General features: G+C 35.8%; 2 protein-coding genes across 5 annotated transcripts in view; one reads left to right on the top strand and one right to left on the bottom strand.

Annotated features, from left to right (window-relative positions):
* Window positions 1-1,533: 1,533 nt before the first annotated feature.
* On the bottom strand, window positions 1,534-23,253 carry CEP44 (centrosomal protein 44). 4 transcript variants are annotated; one of them, XM_068973823.1, is made up of 13 exons: window positions 22,637-23,253; window positions 21,347-21,455; window positions 19,867-19,914; window positions 14,814-14,952; window positions 12,138-12,285; window positions 10,836-10,982; window positions 10,110-10,232; window positions 7,944-8,105; window positions 7,052-7,258; window positions 6,191-6,266; window positions 3,552-3,676; window positions 3,262-3,299; window positions 1,534-2,479 (listed from the first exon to the last, which is right to left on the bottom strand). In XM_068973823.1, exons 4-13 carry the CDS (start codon window positions 14,900-14,902, stop codon window positions 2,437-2,439), a joined length of 1,158 nt encoding a protein of 385 aa, XP_068829924.1. In that variant the 5' UTR covers window positions 14,903-14,952; window positions 19,867-19,914; window positions 21,347-21,455; window positions 22,637-23,253; the 3' UTR covers window positions 1,534-2,436. The 4 variants fall into 4 exon arrangements, with proteins under 4 accessions (XP_068829924.1, XP_068829925.1, XP_068829926.1 ...); XM_068973824.1 differs by lacking the exon at window positions 21,347-21,455; XM_068973825.1 differs by lacking the exons at window positions 1,534-2,479; window positions 3,262-3,299 and having other exon boundaries at window positions 3,484-3,676.
* Window positions 23,114-24,812, top strand: part of FBXO8 (F-box protein 8) — a 37,576-nt gene continuing 35,877 nt past the window's right edge. Inside the window, exon 1 of the mRNA XM_068973827.1 lies at window positions 23,114-23,343. The gene's annotated coding sequence lies outside the window, so the exon portion shown is untranslated. The remainder of the gene's footprint in view (window positions 23,344-24,812) is intronic.

The raw sequence follows: 24,812 nt of genomic DNA, 5'->3' as shown, positions 1-24,812 counted from the left end.
AAGTGTTGTAGTTTGTAAAATTGACAAGGTTCATTTACCTTTTAATGCCTCCCCAAGTGCCTGTCAACGATGTAAAGCTGTAGGAATGAGTAGCATGAAATGCAGCCTCCAAAGTCTTGAAGTTTTATTTTTCAGGGAATGTATTACATGTTAAAACATGACATTACAAAGTGTTAGAGTGAAACAAACAAACAAATGTAGTGCCATTTTTTCCAACTTAATAGTCCTGAGTTATGCCTACAATTTTCATAGAGTTGACATTACTTCTTACTTCACCTTATGAATTCTCAGTGTTTCTATCTGATCTCTATCCAGATGTATTCAGAGCACAGCATAGGTAGGGCCACACCAGGTGCTGATACCTTTGTGAGCAATATAATAAATACCTTTCATCCCACTTAGGGGAAAATTAAGGGGATGGAGTTCGTGAAAATTCTAGTTAACTGCGGGTTTAATTATGTAGCTCCAAATAATCTCACCAGGAGTCCCCTTCCTTACTTTCTTAAGAACTTCAAGTGGCTGGTTTATGGTTTCAAGCTACTCACCAAATCACCTAAGAGGAAAGTTTTCTACCATTTCCAGGAGAGTTAAAAGAATAATAAATAACTTCAATGAAGTCAAATTTGCTTTCTTTTCCCCAAAAAATTACATTGTCAAAGTAGTAAGATTCTTAGTAAGTGTAAATGCATGGTGTTCTTATGAGTTGTTTTCATTAATTCCTGTGTAAGTTTGTTAGATAAAAGTAAGAAAAAATTTGGATTCCAAATTCTACTAGACAATATGACATCTTTTATTATATTTTCAATAGAAATTTATATTTGGCACACTTAATATATATCAGGAAATTTAAAATGTTTAAAATCTTTTAATTGGTATTCAGGGCTTCCCTGGTGGCTCAGTGGTAAAGAATATACCTGCCAATGCAGGAGACACGTGTTCTATCCCTGGGTCAGGAAGATCCCCTGGAGAAGGAAATGGCAACCCACTACGATATTCTTGCCTGGGAATTCCATGGACAGAGGAGCCTGGCGAGCTACAGTCCATGAGGTCACGGACTGGACACAACTTAAGAGCCTAAACAATAACAATTGGTATATGTGTATACTACATAAAGGAGAGAGAGGGGAAAAAGAGACCATGAGAAAAGAAGATAACTTCTCTTTTGTGCAAAAAAGAAGATTCCAAAACATTTCTTTTTAAAACTTGAATCTGATTTTTCAAAGGGAAAATACGATCCTATATTTCACAGGAAACCACATATCTTAATAAAAGATAAAATACCAGCATATAAACCACAAGGTGGTGCTACAATTCCATGCCTACGGATACTAAATTTTTAGAAGTTTCATTGATAAAGTGGTTTTTCATAATCTCTTGGTTTATAACTTTTTGCAAATGAAAGAAATAAAGCTAAATGAATTCATTAATTCTAGAAATATTTACTGAAACTACTAAACTCAAAGTTGTATGCTAACTTCAAAAGTTCATAATTTTAAAGTATGATGACTCCACATGTCCCTGTATTAGAATAATAAAAATATTTTTTAGGTTACTTATACTTAGAATTTTAACTTACTATTAATGTTTCACATGTGGCAAATATCAAATTACATTATATAAATATATGAGGAAATAAAATAATTCATCTAGTTATTTAAAATGAATTCCACTTTTCTCTAAGTTCATCTAAGATTATTTTCTCTCTCAAAAAGAACATAACTTCCCATCATTTAAAAAAACAAACAAACAAAAATACTCATTGTGTATCTTGTAATACTGAACGGCCACCATCTGAGCTGCTGGTCTTAAAATGTGTTACAGAACAGAGTACTAAAACACTCAACACGTTTTTCACAACTGTCCAACTTGCTGCCAAACACAAAAGGAGAATCATGCCGTGACTTCCTCAACATTAACTGAAAATGTGTTGCTGCCTTTTGACTGCGCATGAAACAGTTGTATATTTATTTAAATTTCAATGAGTATTTTCAAATTTTCATTACAACATATTCGTTAGTACAGATGGCAAGATGGTAGGTATGAGAGCCTCCTAGGGACAACATGCAAGTCACAGGTGGAACGTTTCCAACAGGATGTGAACCATGGTCCTCAAGCCTGTACTTTAAAAAACATATTATTTAGCACACTGCCAACAAATGTCGACACAAAAATACAGTGCTGGAATGACTTCACGCTCTAAAAGAAGTGTACTGGCACCTTAGCTGTCCTAACAGCAAAACAGTAAAGCAGTATAATCAAAGCGCAAAAATATTTAAGTATTTATTCAATATGGAACCAAAAAGCAAATATACCAAATGGAATTCAAATTCTAATAAGAACATTCCAGTGTATTGAAATTGCATAGAGAACTCTTTAAAATATACAACATGTACAGTAGCCAAAGTCCTAGAGAAGTTCATGCAGACAATTCTATAATTAGTGATTTGGACATTTCAGTAACTCTGCAGTTTCTTCAAACCTGAAATATAATAAATAAATAATATATTAAGTAAATAACTAATCCATAGTGAGGTGTAGGATTTAGGTTGCTGAAATTATGCTTTTGAGCCTTAAATCAACTTCAGTGCCTATTTATAGGCACAAGTACTGTTAATAAGTATACTGGGGCCAGAAGGGAAAGTAAAATAACGAGTCAATTTTAAGTCTTTAAATCGTGGAGCATAAGTTATTTCAGCACATTTCAAATTTCAAAAAAAAAAAAAATATGGTTTTTTAAAGTAGTAGGCTGCATGATAACCTTACATAATTTCATATTTTATTTCAACTTCTCTCTAAAAAATACACGTAATTTATATTTATATTAGATGAAAGTATCATATTCAGTATTATCATACCAACAACTTTCTGAAAAAGACTAGCAACACTTTAACAATACTTATATGTCCCCACACCATTCATCTACATACATAAAATTTAACAGTTTGACAAACTAGTTATCAAAAATAGATAATTTCTTGATTAACTATTAATATCAACCAAAAATATCATCACACTCTTTAATCTGCAATTAATTTCATTAACAATGTTTTACATCGCTTGTTGGAAACAAAAACAGTGACTCATCTCACAAACACATAACTGTAGATGGATTTATTATTCACTGGAGTCTTGAAGGAAATTCCACACCTGATTGAGAGACCTTCAAGGTTTGAAACACACATGTACATTCTTTATATACTGTAATCCAACACAATTCCCTATAGAGAAATGAATCTCTGTTGCCCTTTTCTGGTTACTTACATTTTTTTCATCCTTTCCATTTTCTGCATTGTTGTTTCCTTTAATTTAAAAAGCAACAAATTTAGGCGATTTCTCAAAGTAAACCATAATCCAAGACGGACCGTGAACATATAAAACACAGTCTAAAACACTGCACTAAGTACTGTTTATTTATCACAAAGAATTTTTATGAGATTGAGATTTATAGTTTCACTAGTTGTCTTGCCAATGGCATCTACAACTAAATCTAATACTTACTTTTTCTGGCATTACAAAGGAAATCATGTAAGTGGTTGCCAGATTCTTCTTACCTCTGAGATCTCTTTCAAACCACAGTAATTAACAGTTGAGGTTCTGGGAGTTGAATTTGATGACACTGTACTATAACCAAAGGATAAAGGAATATTTGCATGCCTTTCCTCTTTGCTTTTTCTATCTGTGGAGAAATTAATTTTTAGATTAACTTTTCCTTTCATGGGAGAGTCAAATATCTAAAATTTAATGTATAGAGGGAAGGAAAATAAACATCTCAATATAAAATGGCTACTGGTATATATAGGTCTAGATGAGTCTTTAATATTCTTTTAGGATAATGACCTGCACATGAGGATCTAGATGTTAAAAACTGGCCAATAAAAATCAAGAAAAGTAATATTATCTTTATCATGATAGCAATCAACTGAATATACAAGTTAATGTATTTTTAAATATAGGCCACCAACCCATGAATTTTCTTTTCTTAAAATAGTGGCAATTATTACTAAAACTGACTGTATATACTTCCTAAAAATCAAGAAACATTCTACCCTTAGTTGATATGTATGGAAAAAATTGCTTAAAATTCAGGGTTCACAGATTTATTTCTCTATATAACTGAATAACTTTCCTTTTCCAGTATCCTGATATTATTCATGCAGCAAAATGATGGCAAGTCTTTCCTACAACTGAATCAATTATAGAACATCACAGAAAAGACAAGTTTCTGTCCAATCAACCCCATAAGCCCTGCATTTTTAGTCATGGTACATATGCAAAAACAAGGCCAAAAAAAAAGAAAAATCAGGTACCCATTTAAACTATTTTACAGTTTACCATAAGCCTACACAGACAATCTTTGTATTGTGGAAGAGAATATGAGAACTTTAGGCTCTCATCAAGCCACAGTCTCTTGCCTGTTGGCTCCATTCCTCTACTCACATCAGCATGAACTTCACAGAAACCACCCCCAACCCAACATGATTCTAAGATCAGATTGGTGAACTGCTACTCTCAGCATCAAAAGAAGTCAAACCCTCTTCTTCCAGGTAGCATGTATAGGTAAGATATAATGTAGAAACTTCATAAATTTGACTCTTAATTGATCAGGGTCAGACTAAAAATTTTTTGAGACAAGTATTCACCTCATTCCTAATCTATAATCCATGTCAGACAGTAGTCTGTCTGCTCATCACTCTGAGTCCTAGCGCAGGTCTTAAACTTGGTTATGTGTTTAACTAAGGGGTTAGTAGTATGTGCTGCAATATGCTATTTAAAAAGTTTAAGCCCAAACAGGCAACATCGAACTTGGCAAAGACAATGTTTGCAAATAGCAGGCATTCAGTATTCTTGCAATGCATGAAAACTTGATGTCTACCGTAAATATTTACTGGGGATAAAAATACAGACATTATGTGGACAGACCATAAGATAAAGTTCTTGCTCTCAAGGGTCTTGGAACTGAGCTTAGAAATTTGTTGAGTAATGAATAATAAAGAGAAAAAAAGCCAACTTTTACCAAATCTGAAACTTGTAGTCTATAATAAATTTAGTGCCAGAAACAGCATCTCTAATAACTGTACCTAATAACCTAAATATTGAAATTGTTGCTGTGGAATGAAACTGGCATGTACACTAAGTATGCAGTGCTGAGAAGAAAACGTCAGAGCTAATTTGCCTCAATTCAAACACGTCCCATCTTTCAGTAGCTATGTAGCTTTTGGCAGTTAAATATCTCTCTTCCTCATCTGTAAAATATGGATAATAAAGCACTTGTATTGTCTTGAGAATTAAATTTTTATTACTATAGCTTGATTATGAATTCTCAGTCGGAAAAATATCTCTTCTGCAAATATGATTTAATTATAATGTGAGATAAAATTTAGACCTTTGTCTTTTCAAAAAGTGTAAGAATCAAAAAAAAAAAGAAAAAAAAAAGCTATCACTGAAAAGCAGCTTAGAAACCTTATCCCTGCTGTTCAGTCACAATGGAAATGCCAGTAGCCAAAGAAGTTAAGGGACATGGCGACTGCCCCAATTTTAGGTCCTTCATATTCTATAATCATCAGTAAACTGTTGAAATATAAGAGGTTTTTAACACATTACAGGTTACTGACAAATGTGTTTTTTTTTCCTTTTACATATATTATTCACATACGTGAAAGTTATTATGTGTTAGGCACTCAGTCATGTCCAGCTCTTTGTGATCCCACGGACTGTAGCTGCCAGGCTCCTCTGTCCATGGGATTTTCCAGCCAAGAATACTACAGTGCGTTTCCATGCCCTTCTCCAGGGGATCTTCTGACCCAGGGATAAAACCCAGGTCTCCTGCATTGCAGGCAGATTCTTTACCATCTGAGCCACCAGGGAAGCCATTCCTGGTGAAAGTTATTGTTAAATTTAAATGAGAAACTACGGAGGTCCATTTATTATTCTAAAGCACTTTGCAAATAAAAGAATAAAATGCCTCTACAAGTTTGCAATTTTGTACATTGGAATTTATTTCACTACTATATGTAAGTTGGCTTTTCTAGAAACTCTTGACTTGTCTATAAGTTCAGTATTTTCTTTCTTCTTAGGAGTTTTGCAATTTCTAAAAAAATAAGGTTTCAGGGATTAAAATAATCAAATACTATAAAAACATTTTTGTGAGATCTCCTATTATATCACCAATTCCAATACACCAAGAGCTCACCTGGATTGAGACTGTCCATGTCACTACTGGAAGCACAGTCTTCACTCATCTCATTAAACTCTATATATTCATTATTCTGAAATAATACAATTTAGTATTTAGAATAAAATGAAAAGATATGTTCTCAATTTATATTCTTACTGCTAAGCATAACATATATATGCTTACTTTTATTTTATTTACAAGCAAAACATAAATATCTCTACATATAAAAATTGATCTTTCTGGTAACGATAACCCTGTATGTGAGAGAGCAAAAGAGATGCAGATGAACAGAACAGACTTTTTGACTCTGTGGGAGAGGGAGAGGGCAGGATGATTTGGGAGAATGGCATTGAAACATATATAATATCATATAAGAAACGAATCGCCAGTCTAGGTTCGATGCAGGATACAGGATGCTTGGGGCTAGTGCACTGGGATAACCCAGAGGGATGGTATGGGGAGGGAGGTGGGAGGGGGGTTCAGGAGTGGGAACTTATGTACACCCGTGGTGGATTCATGTTGATGTATGGCAAAACCAATACAGTATTGTAAAGTAAAAAAAAAAAAAAAAAAAAATGATCTTTCAAATGTGGAAGGAGATAGAAACCTTGAATCTACTTTTTAAGAAGGAAAGATAGACTAGGACCAGAATTGATACAAGTTCATCAGATTTTCTTAATGGGTAAAGGGAAAAGCAATAGTCACAACAGGCACCACCAAACAGGCTGTGTCCAACTAGGACTTCATTCCAACTAAATATTTCCCAAGACCCAAAACAGTCTCTTATTTAGCATCCCGAAGAATAGACACATAATAATGAATAAAAGTACTTTATTATATCTGAGATACTCTGTAAAAGCAAAGGAAAGAAAATACCTTTTTAGATAAAAGCATTTCTGTTTCAAGAAGAGTGACACGACTCAGAAGATTAGCCCAGGTTTTTTCATTCACCATCACTTTCCCTTTCATTTTTTCTTCCAAAGATTCTAATCTACTCTCTATGCAAGTCAGTTTCTTAAGCTTTTCCTGGCATTCAGCAAGCATAGACTGTAATGCAGTAACCTCAGGATTGACTTTTATATCCTAAAATGATAGAATAGTATCAGTTAGGAAAATAAAACTATAACTAATAGCTTCTTATAATTAGGAAAACTAAGAGGAAATGACCAACAAATGAAAGTTCACTGAGATTGTTCCCTTTGCTATAAACAGGAAATAAGCCTAATGGATATCTGGTGGCTTTTACATATCAACTATATAACAAGATGTAAGTCACAAAGCATAAAAGACATAAAAAGAAGTTTTAACAGAAGCAGTAATGACCAGACATTATAACAGGGGTCTGTGACTACAAAGTAATAGAAATAATACTCATGGAAAGAGAGGGAAAAGAGGGCACAAAGGACACCAAGGGCCCCAAAAGGAAAATGAAAGGGCTGTAGTGCATCATTTTTTTCCATTCATCAATATAGGGAAGAGGTGGAAAAGAACCTTCACTACAAAGTAGTCTATGTCTCTCACTAGATTGTAAAGCTTGAAGAAGTCCTATGTCTTATTCGTCTTTGCATCATCTCTCCTAGTACCCTAAACATGAGCAGCAAATAATATCTTTTTAATTATATTCAGTATGACTTAGTGATTCTTAAGTAATAGTAACATGTCATGATCAATAGTTTAAAAGACTAGAAATGTTAACAAAGGTTAGACACTTAAATAATTATGTACATCAAAGCAAGAAATACTGGTTCAGGAAGCCCCAAATTCTTACTTGTTGTTCACAGTTAATGTCAGGAACCTGTAATTCAGGAATTGTTATTTCAGCAGCCTTTAAGTCACAAACATCAAATGCTTCATTAACATCTGTTACTGTATCTTCAGGAATGTTAGCACCATCTTCATTGTACAGATGTCGGATCACCACAGCTTTCTTCTGCATAGAGAAAAATACATCAGAGATGCTTTCATGTTCTCTTCCACAATTATTTTAAACACACACAGAGTAATTTTTCAAAACAAACATTCTATTTTCCATTTAAGATTTACAGAAGTATAAATTACCATATATGCATACACCAAATATTACAAATTTATTAATATTTTATATGTGATGATAAAGTTGTGGTCATGATTTTTAAAAAGCATTTTTATATTTTACAAAATATTGAAATAATCTATTCAACGACGTCTGTGACTTGTTTCAAAAGGTTTCAATTTGGGGGAAAAGATGTTGAGAAAAGTGATTACAATTAAGATAAAAGAAGATTAGCAAAGAGTTGACAAATTGCTAAAACTCTGAATGGATACTTTGGTAAATGTTTGAGACGGTCCATAAGAGGAAGTTGTTTTTAAAAGGTTAACACACTATTCATGCATATAGATAATTGAGCTGGCTTTATGAGTAGGACTCATTACAATGTTTTTTTTCTACTAAATAAACCACAAAACATCAGACCCCCCCTCAATAACAATTACAAAAGGAAAGCATTGAGAGGAAGGCTTTAGGTGAAACTGCATTTATGCAGGACTCTTCTGCCAGTTCCTTTTTCTACAGACGATCTGCATATGTACAATGAAAACTCAGCACACATTGACACAGAAGTTACAACTAGCACTCCAAAAAAGCATGGGAGAAGGAGACAATTCGCTTTAGCACTGACTCAGCTTCTCATGTAAACCAGGGTACTTACTGACTCCAACTTCTCTAAATTGGAAGAATTTTAATACCTACCCAAGTTTCTGATAATTTTGATATAATTGATAAAACTTTGATGGATAACAAAAGAAATTTTAAGAAAATTAAAAATAAGTCTAATGTCTTAAAATTTTGTATCTTTTTCCATTAAGACAATTTAGATCATTTCTCAGCCCCACACTGAAATAGAAGATTGAAAAATGTATTCAGTTATATCAACTCAGATTCATTAAGTCCTTACAATGTACCTAATACTGTGCTAAAAAAGCACAATGAAGATCTGAAAAATCTGGAATAAGAAATTCCTTGTTTAGATAAATTCTAGTTGGGAAAGGATTCAGGACAGTTACATTTGTTTTCACAGTGCCCTCATTACCTGAGACAGAACAGGCACAGTTTTCTTTTTAAGTTCCTGACATAGGAGCCTTTTTAGTATAGTTAAGTGTCACTACATTTTATAATGGAGTAAAGTATAAATAAATTCAGAAATAAATTATATAAGCAGAATCTGTGAATTTATTTATACTTTACTCATAATATAACTCATATTATGAATTGGGGAAAAATAACTCCCTGAATCTTACTCAAATATACTCAAATCCTGTATCTAATGACACATTGATTATTTGTCTGATAGTCTATTCTCCAGTCTCGATGGGTTTGCCCCATGCGGAAAACAGCTGAAAGCATATTTACCATTATAAAATAATATTATGGTTTCATTTTCCCTTGGAGATAGAAAAACTATCCTTAAATGCATTGAACTCATTCAGCCACAGCTTCTTGAAGCAGACAAGGGCAGGGAAAGTATCGGCCAACAAAAAGAAAATATTCAGAACACCATCCCCAAACCAGATTATAGATTTAAGGACTATCAACCATTGGCTAACCTATATTCCTGGTACAGAAATATAAATGTATATAAATCAAGACCTAGAACTAAAGCGAAGGCCTTTAGGAAGATTAGATACCTAATTAAGAGTAAATTTTCACCATCACAAGAGGCAGAATTTGGGATTAGAAATATAAAGAGAAAACATGTTCAACTGTACATTTCTACCCTCTTCTTCTAACTTTAGGAATGTTCCCAGAAAATACACGATATGTATTGTGAAAAATCCTTATACTCTAATGTTTGAGTAGAATGTTTTTCTAGATGTTAGGCAGAAAAGTGAACCTTGTGTGTTGGATCAGTCAGGCAGGTAATTCTTAACGCGACACACTGTCTTTGTACTGTCCCACCTTTCCTGAAGTCACAAATCTGCCAGTGACATCAATGCCCACAGGTTCAGTAGATGCCTTCTCAGCACTTGAACAAGGTTCTGACTTGGCAGAACTGGTCTTTTTTCTTTGTTGTGATGGAGTCTGAAAAAAAAAGGTATTAAGATTTCATAAACTATGTGCTTCCCTGGTGGCTCAGATTTTAAAGCGTCTGCCTGGAATGCGGGAGACCCGGGTTTGATCCCTGGGTCGGGAAGATCCCCTGGAGAAGGAAACGGCAACCCACTCCAGTACTCTTGCCTGGAGAATCCCATGGAGGGAGGAGCCTGTTAGGACAGTCCATGGGGTTGCAAAGAGTCGGACATGACTGAGCAACTTCACTTTCTTTCTTTCTAAACTATGTGGGAAGGTAGCATGTATATATTAAATTCCTCTGTCATTTAAATTTTCATGAAATGTGACTGCCAAATACTGCAAGTCTAATGAGACCACATGTTTTTTGAAAACTACAAAGTGATGAAAATATTATGTTAGTTTGTTATATTAGTTTAGCACTAGTAGCTCCAAGTCACTAATGTGTCAAAACAAATGACTTGTATTTAAAGCAAACATCAGGCATTGTAAGGCCACTCAAATCTGTGAGTAGCACAGTAATTGTACTGTGCATTAATTTGCTGACTAGGTATTGACTTTATATATTAAAATATAGCCACTTAACATAAGTTAAAAATCTATTAATAAAATTACCTTCTCAAGACTACTCAACTCCTTGTGCTTTTTCATCACACAATTCAAAATATCACATATAATTTGGATTTTCCATTCTGCAAATCCACACTGGATAAACTGCTTTTTTGTCAAGATTGGTTTATAATTAAATTGATCACGAAGAAGCTGTAAAGAGGAAATAATAGACCAGCATAATGGTTGGGAGCAATTTCTTTCAAAAATCTAAAATGGTAAGTGACCAGGGATGTACTACCATTTTTAAGAGATGGGAGAGGATTAAGCCACTATAGAAAGGGCACTAAAGAGATTTGTAGGGGTGCAGAGATCGGATCAAGTAGGAAATAGGTAGAAAACAGGTAGCTAGGAATGTACCAGATAGCTATCCAGAAAGATGGAAAAGATAATCATCAAAAGCTTCAAATATTCTCATAGGAACTAGAAAAACTCTTTTGTTTGCTAATACCAGGTATCAGAAAACCATAGTTCTCTTTGTTTATAGAAATTATGACAATTTTTAGACAAGTCAGTAGGCTACTCAGTTTCAATTTCTCGTGTGTAAAATGAAAGAAACAGATTAAAACAGTAATTTCCAAAATCTCTTCTGTGTAACCTCAGATTTCCTAGAAGTCCTTTTAGGCTGCCATGGATGCTTTCTGAGGTAAGAAGCAAAGAAAGGGAAGATTAAACAGAGACTACATATAAAAGCTACCATCTCATCAAACTCTTTACTTAAAAAAGAACAAAAAAAAGCAGATTTGATTTGATAAATTGGCTTTTACTATTTTTTTAAGGTTACATAAATCACAGTACATAAATAAAATTAATGATACAAAGTAGGGCTTTGAAAAATCAAACAGAGATTAAGTCTAGGATACATGTAGTACAAGTGTAGATGCCAAAGTAGATAATAAGACATGGTTTCAGATCTCAAGGAACACAAGTTGTTCTAACATAAGTTGCAGTTCCTTCTTACAAACAACTAAATTAATAAATTAACTCACAATTCTATGAACCACAAATTTTACTTAATAAAACTACATTCACTCTAACTTCTGCCAGTATACCAAATTTTACTAAAAACAGATATAAAATAGACAAATGATAATCAATGATAAATGTTTACCAGTCATCATATTTATTAGAGTATGAAACATAAAAGCAAACAAATTGCATCTTGATTGTAAGAGAGACTGCATTTACATAAGATAAATACATATGAAAATACTATCAACTATATATGTAAGGAGTTATAAAAATATTGATCTAAAAAAATCATTCGATGACTTCTAAAAGAATTATTGTTTCATAAACTCAAAATACCTTATAGACAGTATCTATGAAGCGCAAGTCATTCTTTGCTAGGAGCTCAACATTGGAGTCGACCAGAAGTTCTGCTACATAGGGTGAGTATGAGGTAAGGGAATAGCTGATGATGGGCAGAGAGGCTGCTGTATCTCCCTTTACCAAACTGTATGGAAAAAAGAGAAAAAAGATTTTTAATATGCTTAATTCCACAACGAAAAGCTGTTAAAAACTCATAATTTAACACAACAGCCATAATAATTAGGGGATGCACGAGACCCTTCAGATTCCACCCCCTACTCTAAACCAGTGCAGCCAAATTACTATGAAACAAAAACTCTTCAGCATCAATACCAACAGCCTGTTTATCACAGTATTTATTGATTTTCCAAAGACTGGCCTTACTTGATCTAGTCTATTTTCTCCTACCAATACAGCAAATGTACCTCCTTAGAGTACGCAACTAGGCTTTATGGTTTTGCAAATATTCTCATATTACCTCACTTACTCTTTATCATAAACCTCCAAGAGAAAAATACTATGAATTCTAAGTTACAGATGAGGATACCAGGACTGGAAAAGGTATCACTGCTAACAAGGTTGACCAGTTTACGATCTTCCCCTGACATCAGGCTCATTTGGAATCTACCTTGTTATATTATGCTAATTCTTCTAGCCTAGACAAGTATGTCTTACTCTTCAGTTATGTGTCATTCATTCTGTATGAATAAATCCATTCAATCTCAAGCCTTCCATGAAGCTATCTTTCTGACCCACAAGGATCTCTCTAGAACAACTCCCCAGGTGTTCAGGATCTGATGCCTCATGCCCTTGTCTGGTACTGTTGTCTAACTGTCTCCACACATGGATCTTTCTCACCAAGAAGTGCCTTCACTGACTGTCTCTCAACAAAGCACAGCAAGTATTTGTTCAACTGATGTAACAATGCACTTACTTCAAATGATTGTTTTCCACAAAATTCAAACATGTATATAAGTCTCCCCATCCTGCCCCCAATTTTAAAATAAGGAAGAGAACAAATATAATACAATTACATTTTGTTTTTTCAGGACAAAAATAAATTGTTTCTCTTTTATTTTTATGGGTACAATTATAATTTACTCAATGAGAAAATTGCTCTGGCAACTCTGTCTCTCTGTAAGACAGTTCAAAACAGAACATGAAAAAGTACTTTTTACAGAAAAATCTGTCTATTTTATGAACATTATAATAGAAAACAGTCAGTCTGTAATGAATACCTCTTTTGCTAAATAATCTCAAAAATCTTGGTTATCCAGTTTCCATAGACTTAGACTAGAAACAGTAAGAAAAACAAATAGTATAAACTGGCAAGCCAACACAAAAAACAACAGATGTCAGGATAAAACTTTAAAAAGGGAAAAAGTATAAAGAAACCCAAAATACATGGGGTGGGGAGGGGTAGGGGTGTGTGTGTGTGTGTGTGTGTGTGTGTGTGTGTGTGTGTGCACGTGTGCATGTGTGTGTGTGTGTGTGTGTGTGTGTGTGTGCACGTGTGCGTGGCCAAGGAGAGCAATCTGAAGCAGCAAGATAGTGTTACCTCCCCCAACCCCGTGTCAATAAACCCTGCAGACATTACTACATTATAAAATACTCTAAACTTGTTCTTGATGATAAGCTTGGGTCAATAAGAAAAATCAAATGTTTGAATGCTATACTCAGAAGAGAGGAGAATAATCAGTACATTTCAGAATTATTTCTATCCAAAATGCCTTTTAAAATGTTAATGCTTAAAAGTGGGAAGAAGAAAATGTGGTTACTCAAACTGATTAGTCCCTGCAAGTCTGGATAATAGAGATGTCCTTGTTTTGAGAAACCAATATATGACCGGAACATAGCATGGGAGCAGATTAGGGAATAATGCTCCTGAGTTGGTTTAACTCAGGTTCACTCACTACTTGAACACATACCTAATATGAATTTGTCCCTCAATACATTCATAGAATAAATGTCTAATTAGCTTCTAAGATGTTCCATGCAGTTCTAGAAAGGGGGAAACTGCAGTGAATTGAATAAAAGCACCAGATGTCAAGCTGCATTCTCCTGGGAGAAATATTTAATCAGTCAGCAACCCCACATAGGAAGGAAAAGAGGTATCAAAGCTAAAGAATGATAGGAGTGTATATTAGACTAGCAGAATTAGAGAAGAAAGATATGTTGCTATATTTTATAAAGGCAAGTCAGTCATATTTGGACAATGGAAACTAAAGCAAATGGTTCAAAGTGGGGCTATTAAGTGAGATAGCTTAATAATAATCTACAAGTGTGATATAAATTGTCATAAGAAATCTGTTAACTAGAATCTTCCAAATCAAAAAGGAATACCACCCAACTAAATGTGGGAGGCTGGTAAACTAAAGAATTAATGAAATCCATTATACTTCCATGAGATTAAAAGTTGTACAGAGACCATACTTACAATATCGTGCTTCTACTTCTAAAAGCTGTTTCAAATCTCTTGAGTTGGAATTTTTCATTAATTCCTACTTAGAAACAAACTCCTAACTGCTTTCTAAAATATCTCAGTAACTTCGATGAAAAAAATTAAAGGACCTATATAAAATCTGTATTTTTATTTAGATACTCCTCCCATGTCAAATGTTACCTCACATCATTAGTGAAAATAATACAAAGAAGTTCAATATTGCAGCTTACCCTACACAATCCACCTCTCTAGGATAATTTAGCGAGCGAAGCACTTGTTCTAAGTTCCGTAAGCTTCTTTTTAAATCACCTGTTGCCATTATTTAACGTTTGATTCAACTCCAGCTTTGAAAATTATCTAATTTTTCAGCTGAAAAAAAAAAAAAAGAAATCCATGAGACATTAACTCTTTGTATTTCTGAAGCTTATTTAATCTCTTTTGTTCATAGCTCATACACACTTAAAGTATTTATTTTAGCTATTTTTCCCCAATTTATCTTCCCTATTGGTCTGGTATCCTCTATATATTCCTGAATGTCACGTGCACTTTTCCCTTCAGTATTTTTTCATTAAAAAAAAAAAAAGTAAGTTTGCCAGATGTTCATCTTCTTACAATGAGTCTGATATTACATGTGTGTGTTCTCAGTCATGTCTGACTCTTTGTGATCCCATGAACTGTAGCCCATGGGCTCCTCTGTCCATAGCATTTTCCAGGCAAGAATACTGGAGTAGGTTGCCATTTCCTCCTCCAGGGCAGCTTCCCAACTCAGGGATTGAACCCACATCTCTTGTGCCTCCTGCATTGGCGTGCAGATTCTTTACCACTGATATCATATGACACTCTTGCAAATACTTAAATTATGGTACAACAAAGTACCATTTGGGAAGACATATCCCCCTAAAATAATCTCTATCAATGACTATTTTGGCTACTTTTTAAAGGGTACATAATAAAATCAGTAGGAAATGGAGACAAAGAAATTAAGCACAGGTTTAGTCAGTATTCCCAGGGCTCTGAACTTACATAGCTGTAAATCAGATGGCTTGCTTAAAAAATAAAAATAGATGAGTTTAAAAAAATTCAGGATTCGACTAATTACGTATGGCAGATTAAAATGTATGTTACCTTCATTCCCTTTTCTAAACTCCAGTAAAATGAAAGTAAATGATTAGCAACCATATATACTCATTAGGAAAAAGAAAACCAGAGGGGACTCCACATGACAAAATTTTGGAAGATGGAAAACAGATGGATGAGTTAACAACCAACCTAGCAGAGCAAAGTTAGATCAATCCCATCCACCTATTTAGGAGGAAACCAACAACAGCAAGACAGGTTCAGAAATGAGGGTCCTTGATTTTCCTGAGTGGTACAGCCAGGGGCTTGAAATAAGAATGATTATTTGAAGGTTGACATAAGAAGCAACTAAACCCTAGAGATTTACTGTTCCTCTGCTTCCACTCCCTCCCTCCATATATAACCTGCTCCGATAGGCAACTACCTCTGATCCCCAGGTTTAACAAGGAGTTTTTAGAAAAATCAGCACAACCCACAAAATATTGAGTTGGAATTCATTAAAATTTAAAACTTCTACAAAATACACTGTTAGAGAATGAACAGATAGGTCACAGATAGAATATTGATAAAATACATACTAGATAAAAGACTTATTTCCAAAGTACACAAAGAACTCTTAAATGTTAGAGTAAGAAAACAACCCTATTTAAAAATGGGCCTAGTATCTGAAAGTCTCATTAAAGATGTGGTGGTGGTGGTTTAAGTGTGTCCGACTCTTTGCGAACTCATGGACTATAGCCTGCCAGGCTCCTCTGTCCATGGGATTTCCCAAGGAAGAATACTGGAGTAGGTTGCCATTTCCTCCTGCATGGGATCTTCCTGACCTAGGTATCAAACTCCCGTTTCCTACTTGGCAGGCGGATTCTTTACCACTGAGCCAACTGGAAAGCCCCAAAGAAGATATAGATGGCAAATAAGCATGTAAGATGCTCAACATCAAATGTCATTGTGTAATTATACATTAAAAAATGACACCACTGCATATCTTATTATAATGGTTAGAATCCAAAAAATTGACAGTACCAAATGCCTATGAGAATAGCAACAAGAACTCAAATTTTTGGTAGATGGGAATTCGAACTGCATAGTTATGTTGGAAGATGGTCTGGCAGACTCTTACAAAGCTAAATGTCACACAATCAGCAGTTGTGCTAGTAAGTATTTACCCAACTGATTTAAAATTTTAAATGTACATACAAGATCCTGCATGGAAATATTTATAGTAGCTTTCCTCTTAATCATCCAAAACCAAAAGATATTAGGATGTCCTTCAATAGGCAAATGACTTAAAAAAAAAAACAAAAAACTAATACATCTATACAACAGTATATCATTCAACAACAAAGAAAGGCAACCAAGACAGAAATGAACCTTAATGCATCTTGCTAAGTAAAAGGCTTCCCTGGTGGCTCAGAGGTTAAAGCATCTGCCTCCAATGCAGGAGACCCAGGTTCGATCTCTGGGTCAGGAAGACCCCTTGGAGAAGGAAATGGCAACCCACTCCAGTATTCTTGCCTGGAAAATCCCATGGACTGAGGAGCCTGGTGGGCTCCACAAAGAGTTGGACACAACTGAGTGACTTTACTTACTTGCTTACTTAAGTAAAAGAAACAAGTTTGAAAAGACTACATATTGTTTGTTTTCCGTTTTACGACACTCTGGAAAAGGCAAAACTGTAAAGACAATAAAACTAGAGATTATGGCTGCAAGGATTCAGAAGAAGAAAGATCACAAACAGTTAATGTGCAAAGCAACCTCAAAGAAAGGGAAGGTGAAAAAGTCGAAAGCTAAGTTAACTTTGGAAATGAGAGGCATCTAGAAGACTAAAGGAAAAATGAACTGCACATAAACACTGTACTCTAAGTATAAAGTCGTTTCCCATGTACATCGGAGTTATGATGCTTCTACACATATACGCTGGAATTGAACAATTAGGTAAATGGATGGCTGAATAGTAGAAGGTATGATTCTCACTGCTGGAGTGGGAGTTTACAGAGAAGCAAAGGGAGGCGACTGGAATCAGCCCTGCCTTGCGGATTAGTTCAACATATCAGTGTGAACTCATGTTTAGCTTAATATAGATACAGAAATATGTGCAATGCTGGCTCCCTGGAGAAATGGCCAATTCTCAGACTGGGGCAGGAAATATACAAGATGAGCCTGAGGCTCGTTTTATCATTGTATCATTCTAGAAAGTAAAAAAGTACACACAAAACAAAGAAACCAATCCCACACTGATAGGAGTATGTCATAGGGAATGAAACAGCTTCCAGAGATCAAAACTGAAACTATCTGAACAACAACAACAAAAATCAGCATGAGTCAATGTGAAAAAATAAAGAAAAAAAGTCTTACAATGATTTCAATATATGTAAAATAAGCATTGATAAAATTCAACATTTACAATACTTAGGAATAGAAGGGAACTGCTTGCCATCATGTACAGGATATTTACAAAAAATTTACTGTAAACATCATATGTAAAGGTGAAATATTGAAAGCTTTCTTCCTGAGATGGGGAAAAGGCAAGTTTATTCACTCTTACCATTTCTATTCAATATTGTACTACGGGTCTTAGTACAAAAAAACAAGAAAAAGAAATAAAAACTAAAAAGGAAGAAAATAAAAATGTTACTACTCACAGATTGTATTTGAAAAAATTCAAAAGAAATAAAACAAATTTAGCAAGGTTGCTGGACTGAAGGTCAATATACAAATATCGATTGTATTTCTCTGTTATTTCTCAAATAATTTAGAAAATATGTTTAAAAATATATGTATAAATAATTCACTAGCCTCAAATATCATAAATGTGTGAATAAATTTAAAACGGATCTGTAAGACCTCAAACAAAACAAAACAAAAAAACAGAAAACTTTATTGATATAAAGCCCTAAATAAGAGGTCTACATTCAGATCAAGGATTTAAAGACTCAATAAGTTGATCTCATAATTCAATGTATTCCCTCCATCCCATGCCCCACCAAAACACACTATAGTTTTTTAAAGGTGGAAATTCACAAGTTGATTCTAAAATTTGCATAGATATGCAAAAGATAAATGGGAAATAACACCACGGTGAAGATGATTAAAATTGGAAAATTCAACCACTGGATATGGAGAGTCATTATAAAGTTAAATTTAGAATCTACCAACACAACAATGAAATAGAATAATGCACAGAAATAGACCATGCATATATCAACACTAGACTTATGACAAAGTTGATGGAGAATAGCCCTGGAGAATGGATGCTCTTTTTCAATAAAGTGTACTGTGTCAACTGAACACCCAGATGGGATAAATAAATGTTGACCTCCTCGATGTAAAGGGAACTTTATATCCTTTACAATCAATTACAGGTTTGTCAAAGATCCAAATGTGAAATATAAGACAGATAGGCTTTTTGGAGATTACAGAATAGAATACATGATTCTTCAGGTACAAAAAGATTTCTTAAGATTGATAAAATGAGCCACAATAAACTTTCTATCTTCTGTTCATCGAAAGATACCATTAGGAGAATGGAAAGATACGTCATTGAGGGGAAGCTGATACTGTCAATATATATAACCAACAAAAAGATTTTTTAAAAAAACCCTACAAAGTAATAAGAAAGACAACTCAATAGAAAAACAGGGAAGAGATCTGAACAGGAACTTTACAGAAAAGTAAACGTGAAAACAACAAAAATGTGAAAAGATATGCAACCTTATTAATCATTAGGAAATTACAAAGTAAACCCAAAGGCAAGGTTGCAAAGCATCTGAAACAGAGCACAATGCTTTGAAAGTGTCAAGTCATACAATGATTTTGGGAAACTTATTAGTGATATATACTAACATACTCAGGGTCCATGAAACAGGAGTATGAGGCCAATGGATACAAAGAATATGTGCGTACTTTTATGTGCACAAAAAGATATGAACAATACTTGAGATTTTAAATGGTTCATTTTTTTAAATCTCAAAGAAAATAATATTATGGAATTATATTTTTAAATGACTCATTTTATTGCATGGGGCAGGGCTTTCTTTAGACTAAAGGAGGTTATTCCCAAGGGAGGTACCTAAACAGGTAAACAAATGGTTAAAAACTTTTGCAAGAAAAAGACAAAGGGCTTCTAAACTATAACCAATGAGGCAAAGCTCAGTAACACACTTCAAAATATCTAGTATTTATAACTGTCCAAATATATAACAATACCTTGAGTACTGAATCCTCTGGGAATGCTGCTCCTCTCAAATGAAGTCACTGACATTAAAAACAAAACAGAACAATCCATAAATCAGGGGAACTAGAGTCAGCATGATCATGTCCCTCTGGTCAACATCTCAGCAGTTGCCTAGGGTACAAATCACCTTCTCACACACCTTTCCTGTATCTATATATAACCTGAGATGGGGTACAAATGTGCAAAATCCTAGATTTAGTAAACTTTCTATATTAAGCCACTGGCCGCAATTCTGTACCCTTTCCTCCTCTTAAACATAGTATCTTTTTCCTTATAGCTCAGCTGGTAAAGAATAATCTGCAAAGCAGAATACCCAGGTTAGATTCCTGGATTGGGAAGATCCCCTGGAGAAGGGATAGGTTACCCACTGAAGTATTCTTGGGCTTCCCTTGTGGCTCAGTTGGTAAATAAGCTGACTGCAATGCAGAAAACCTGGGATTGATCCCTGGGTTGGGAAGATCCCCTGGAGAAGGGAAAGGCTGCCCACTCCAGTATTCTGGCCTGGAGAATTCCATTGACTGTTTAAGTCCATGCAAAGAGTCCAGCGCAACTTTCACTTTCACTTCCTGTTCCAAGTCTCCCCTCCTTTATCCACACGGTAAAGAATACATTATCGAATATACTTTTAAATGCTCATATGTGAGTTTTAGTCAATATTTTCCAGCCAATCAACCACCTCAACTAAGCATTTACATTTTTAAGCAGAGGAAATTTCAAGTGTGTCAAATGCAAAAAAACTAGAAAAAAAAGGAAGTCATTCTAAAAATCACTTTCAACAATATATTGGCCAAGAAAGATCAACCTTATTTAACATCTTTCAGGATAACTGGCGGAATATATGTACATAGGGAAGCAGTTAAGGATGACTTCCCAAGACCAGCCTTAATTTTCCTGGAAAAGATGAAGTAGGAATTAATCTGGCTGTTGACTGCAAAAAATATATATATTTTTGGGTGTTGTCACTGGCCAATATAGTAGGTCTTAGTTTGTTAAGTTCCAGACCCAGGTGCAAGTGCTAAGTTGCTTCAGTTGCCTCCGACTCTTTGCAACTCCATGGTGTATAGTCTGCAAGGCTCCTCTATCCCTGGGATTCTCCAGGCAAGAATACTGGAGTGAGTTGCCATGCCTTCCTCCAGGGAATCCTCCCCACCCAGGAATAGAACCTGAGTCTCTTACCTTCTCCTGTATTGGCAGGTGGGTTCTTTACTGCTCGTGCCACCTGGGAAGGCTCCAGACCCATGTACCTTAATCAATTCTTCTAGGGGCACCTTTTCTCCTAAGACATTCTATTAATTTAGTATAAATTTTATCTCTTTCCACAGATTTCTTTTAACCCTTTTTGAGGTATATTCCACCTCTGTGATACATGAAATTTTGTTTTATTTAACACTTTATAGTATCTTTCCTTTCTCTTAAGTCCTGTAACATATATTAATGTCTCATTATTTCTACCTCTGCTAATGGAGTTTCTGACAACAAAGTACGTCCCTGGAACACATCCTCTTCTGTACCAGTAGAATAAATATTCTGAAGAAGAGTATGATAAAAGTACAGCTGGGATCTGTAGGTGAGGAAGATAAGTGATAAAATAGGAAAGAAAAAAATTAAAGGATTAAAAAAATTGAGTATTACAGAAAAAAATTACAGCTACTGCTCTACATTTTCATGGAAGGCTCTACAGTTTATTATAAAACTGAAAATCACTAAAAATTAAGACATTAACAAAAAGCCAATGTAGGAATTGTGCACATTTTAACACAGTAGTTTCAGACATGAAAAATAACTTAAGAAGTCACTTAACATTTTCATTTTATAAAACTTATAAAAAGAAATTAAAAGACAAGGCATATACCACTCAGCTTGTAGCACAGATTCAATCACTAAAATGGTCTCAATATTGCTGCCTAGCTTCCTCCAGAGTTCTCTGCTATGAGTTAGACCTGCCCCACTGTATTACAGGAGGCATCGTGAAAATGGTATAAAATAGCAGTTTAAGACGATTAATCTAATTCAGTCTCACTGCCACTAAAGGTCATTAAATGACACCTCCCAATGGAATGCCAATGAACTCAGTGATTTTTGTTCAGAATGAAGCAATTTAACCGATCGTTGTAAGGACTATGGTTGATGACTAAGAGTTTGTAACAGCTACTGATATCATCTATTAAAAATAACAGAAGAGAAAATTGGGGGGAAGGGGGAGTAAGGGTCAAGTATATAACTCTGCGGGACAGCTGTGTTCATATATAAAACCGTGTAAAGGTCTGCGGATAATTTTAGAAAAAGTCTACTACAGCCCTGATTCCAGAATCCAAATTTCAGTATTTTTTCCCCCCAGTAACGAAAAAATCCAGTCCTGTAAGAAAGTGAAGTACTTTTTCTTTCCCCCTGAAATACTCGGGAAAGGTAAAACAAGGAAAACATCAACTATCCTCAGCTCTTCCCTCTCATCAGTATTTGCGAGGAACCGGATTGCTTAGCTCAGAGGCTCCAGTAAGAGGAATCGGTCCGTCCAGGACCCTAAGTCATAACCTATCTGAGAGGATCAGCTCTTCCCACTTGGACGTTATCAAAAGGATACCCCAGTCGGGTTCATGGGCAAGGCACATCTAGGGCTCTCCTCCTCCCACTTAATTTAAAAGGATAAGACAGAGCTGTTTCCCAGGGCTTCGGTTAGGGCAGGGAAGAGAGGCGACCCCCGCCAAATCCCGGGGGCAGCCCCGTCGGCTCCTCCGCGCTCACCCAGAACGGCCCAGCAAAGAAAGGGCTCCGAAGGCCTCTGGCCCCCGCACAACGGGCAAAGGAGGTGCTAGCATATGCAACCCGAGAACCCCGGGAGCCCAGCCTCCAGCAACGAGTCCCTGCGGCCCGACGCCGCTCCCGGGGCGCGCTTCTCGCGCCGACCGTTTGTATTTGGAGCACCGCGGCAGGACCTTCCAAGCTGTCGGCTCCCCCACGTCCCTGGATTCTCCGCCGCAGATTCCACAGAATGTCTATCCAGAGCCCTTGGAAGACTCTTCCTGCCGAGAGGTTTTTCTACATTCAGTCAGATCCCAAGGTGCAGACTGGAAGTCTGCCCAGTTTTGAGACTCAGAGGGGCTCGAACTGGGAAATGAGAAGCCGAGACCCTGTGACGAATCGTAGACCATGGAGATGAAAATACTTTCTGAAGCCTCTGAACCCTAACGTCACTTCCGGCAACAATAGGAAACGTCAAAAGTCGGCCGCTGAGGGGGCTGCAGCTTGAGGCTCTCTGAGTTCGGAAGGATCCGGTGCTGTTTCTGGGATTCTCCCCCACCTCACCTCCACCGGCGTGAACAAGCGAAGTTTGAACCGGCTTCTCCATGGCCTGGGCGCCCGTTCCTGGCTGAGTCGTTTTCTTTTTGGCTTGAAAGCCCCCGCCCAGAGGCCGATTCGTCGCGGCGGCGGTTGGATCGCAGGTCGCTCAGGTAAGGGCGTCACCCTACATATTTCATAGCTCTTGAGTCTCTTCGCTGTACACCCCTACTTAGCTTCTCGGAAATAATGACAACCGATGCTTACCAGCTGGCAGAAACTTGCCAACCTGTAAGACTTTGGGGCCAATGACAGTGCAGAACATCTTGAGTGACAGCGGTGCTGGCTAATTAAAACAAGGAATCCGTGTCAGGAGGCGGGAGTAGGTGTGTACTTGTATTCCTAGGTCACTGGGGTGTAGGTCAACTTGGGACCCCAGGTAGGACCCGGCTTCAGTCTGAAATAAAGCCGTGAAAAAGCAGAGGTTACTCTTCTAACCTAGATGTAGCTTTTAAGTAGAGTGGGTTTGGGGGGAGTTCATAAGCACAGTTTTCGATTTTTTACATACTTTCCAGTAACATGAATGCAAAACACTAACGTACAGTTAATGTTATGATGGATTGCTAGTTGCTTTAGCTGTTAAACTTTGATTATAAACTTGGAAAATTCTTTGTCGTTTCGTTTGTTTCTCTGTGATTGGGCTCTAGTTTCTTATTATGAAAAGTGGGTGAAATCACAAATGGATCCTAATCCTCAGTCAATTAAGGGTTTTACTTTAGGTTTTGTGTATATTTAGCAATTTAATCTTTGAATCTAGTTCTTTTAACAAGTGGAGTTTTTATTTTCAGGAATCCCAGATGTTTCTCTCCATATCAATAGATCATGAACTTTATTACTGCAAAGTGAAGCTAATTTAGTTTTCCATTTCAGCTTTCCTTGTTTTTTTTTTTTTAAATTTGGAGTTGGTGACCATATTTCTGGGTTAGGAGGGATTTTTTACCACCTAAGAAAATGGTTTACAAAATTGAGAAGATATCAGAATGAGAAATAAGTTTTATTCTATTTTCAGGTTGAATAGGAAGCTTGCAATTTTTATCCAGATAACTTGACAGTTTGTCTGAGGTATTGTACACAATGTGGCACCTGGCTTTCCCTCAAGTGAGCAATCTGAGAGAGCGAGCACCCAAAACTCTCTCTAGTCTTTTATAACCTAGTATCAGAAGTTGCCTCTTCTCATCACTACTGCCAACTGCCATATTCTTTTGTTAGAAGTGAGTCAGTAAATCCAACTCAGTCATTGTGGAAAGGATTACACAAGGGCATAAATCCAAGAGTGCAAGGGTCTTTAGGAGCCATCTTAGAGGCAGTTTAACACAGTTACCCTGGCTGATAACTTTTAGGAGTTAATAGGAATAACTGAGCAAAATTATATCCAAGAGAAATGCCTGGTTGTAATGAAACAGGCCAACTTAGACAAGGATTTTCCTCCTTGAAAAGAGTTTTTTTTCCAAGGGGGGAATTGTGTAGGGGGTCTTTTTTCCTACTGATTACATAAAGAAAGGCTTATTGTTTTTCTTGGAAAACTGCTTGAGAAATGGCATGTGTGAGAGGAAGGTTTGTGTTTTAAGGATATATATGAGCA

Source organism: Capricornis sumatraensis, chromosome 6 (assembly GCF_032405125.1).
Source record: "Capricornis sumatraensis isolate serow.1 chromosome 6, serow.2, whole genome shotgun sequence".
In the NCBI taxonomy this organism is placed as follows: Eukaryota; Metazoa; Chordata; class Mammalia; order Artiodactyla; family Bovidae; genus Capricornis; species Capricornis sumatraensis.
The sequence above is the reverse complement of the archived record's forward strand: the minus strand, read 5'-3'. Positions and strand labels throughout refer to the sequence as shown.

What these genes read in the sequence shown, in the direction of transcription:
- CEP44 (XM_068973823.1), bottom strand. Translation starts at nt 14,902, where the DNA reads ATGGCAACAGGTGATTTAAAAAGAAGCTTACGGAACTTAGAACAAGTG. An exon ending in AAATGCTTTTATCTAAAAAG is followed by an intron (nt 6,267 to 7,051) that starts GTATTTTCTTTC and finishes GTATTATTTCAG; the next exon opens with AATAATGAATATATAGAGTT. An exon ending in GTTTGAAAGAGATCTCAGAG is followed by an intron (nt 3,300 to 3,551) that starts GTAAGAAGAATC and finishes TTTAAATTAAAG; the next exon opens with GAAACAACAATGCAGAAAAT.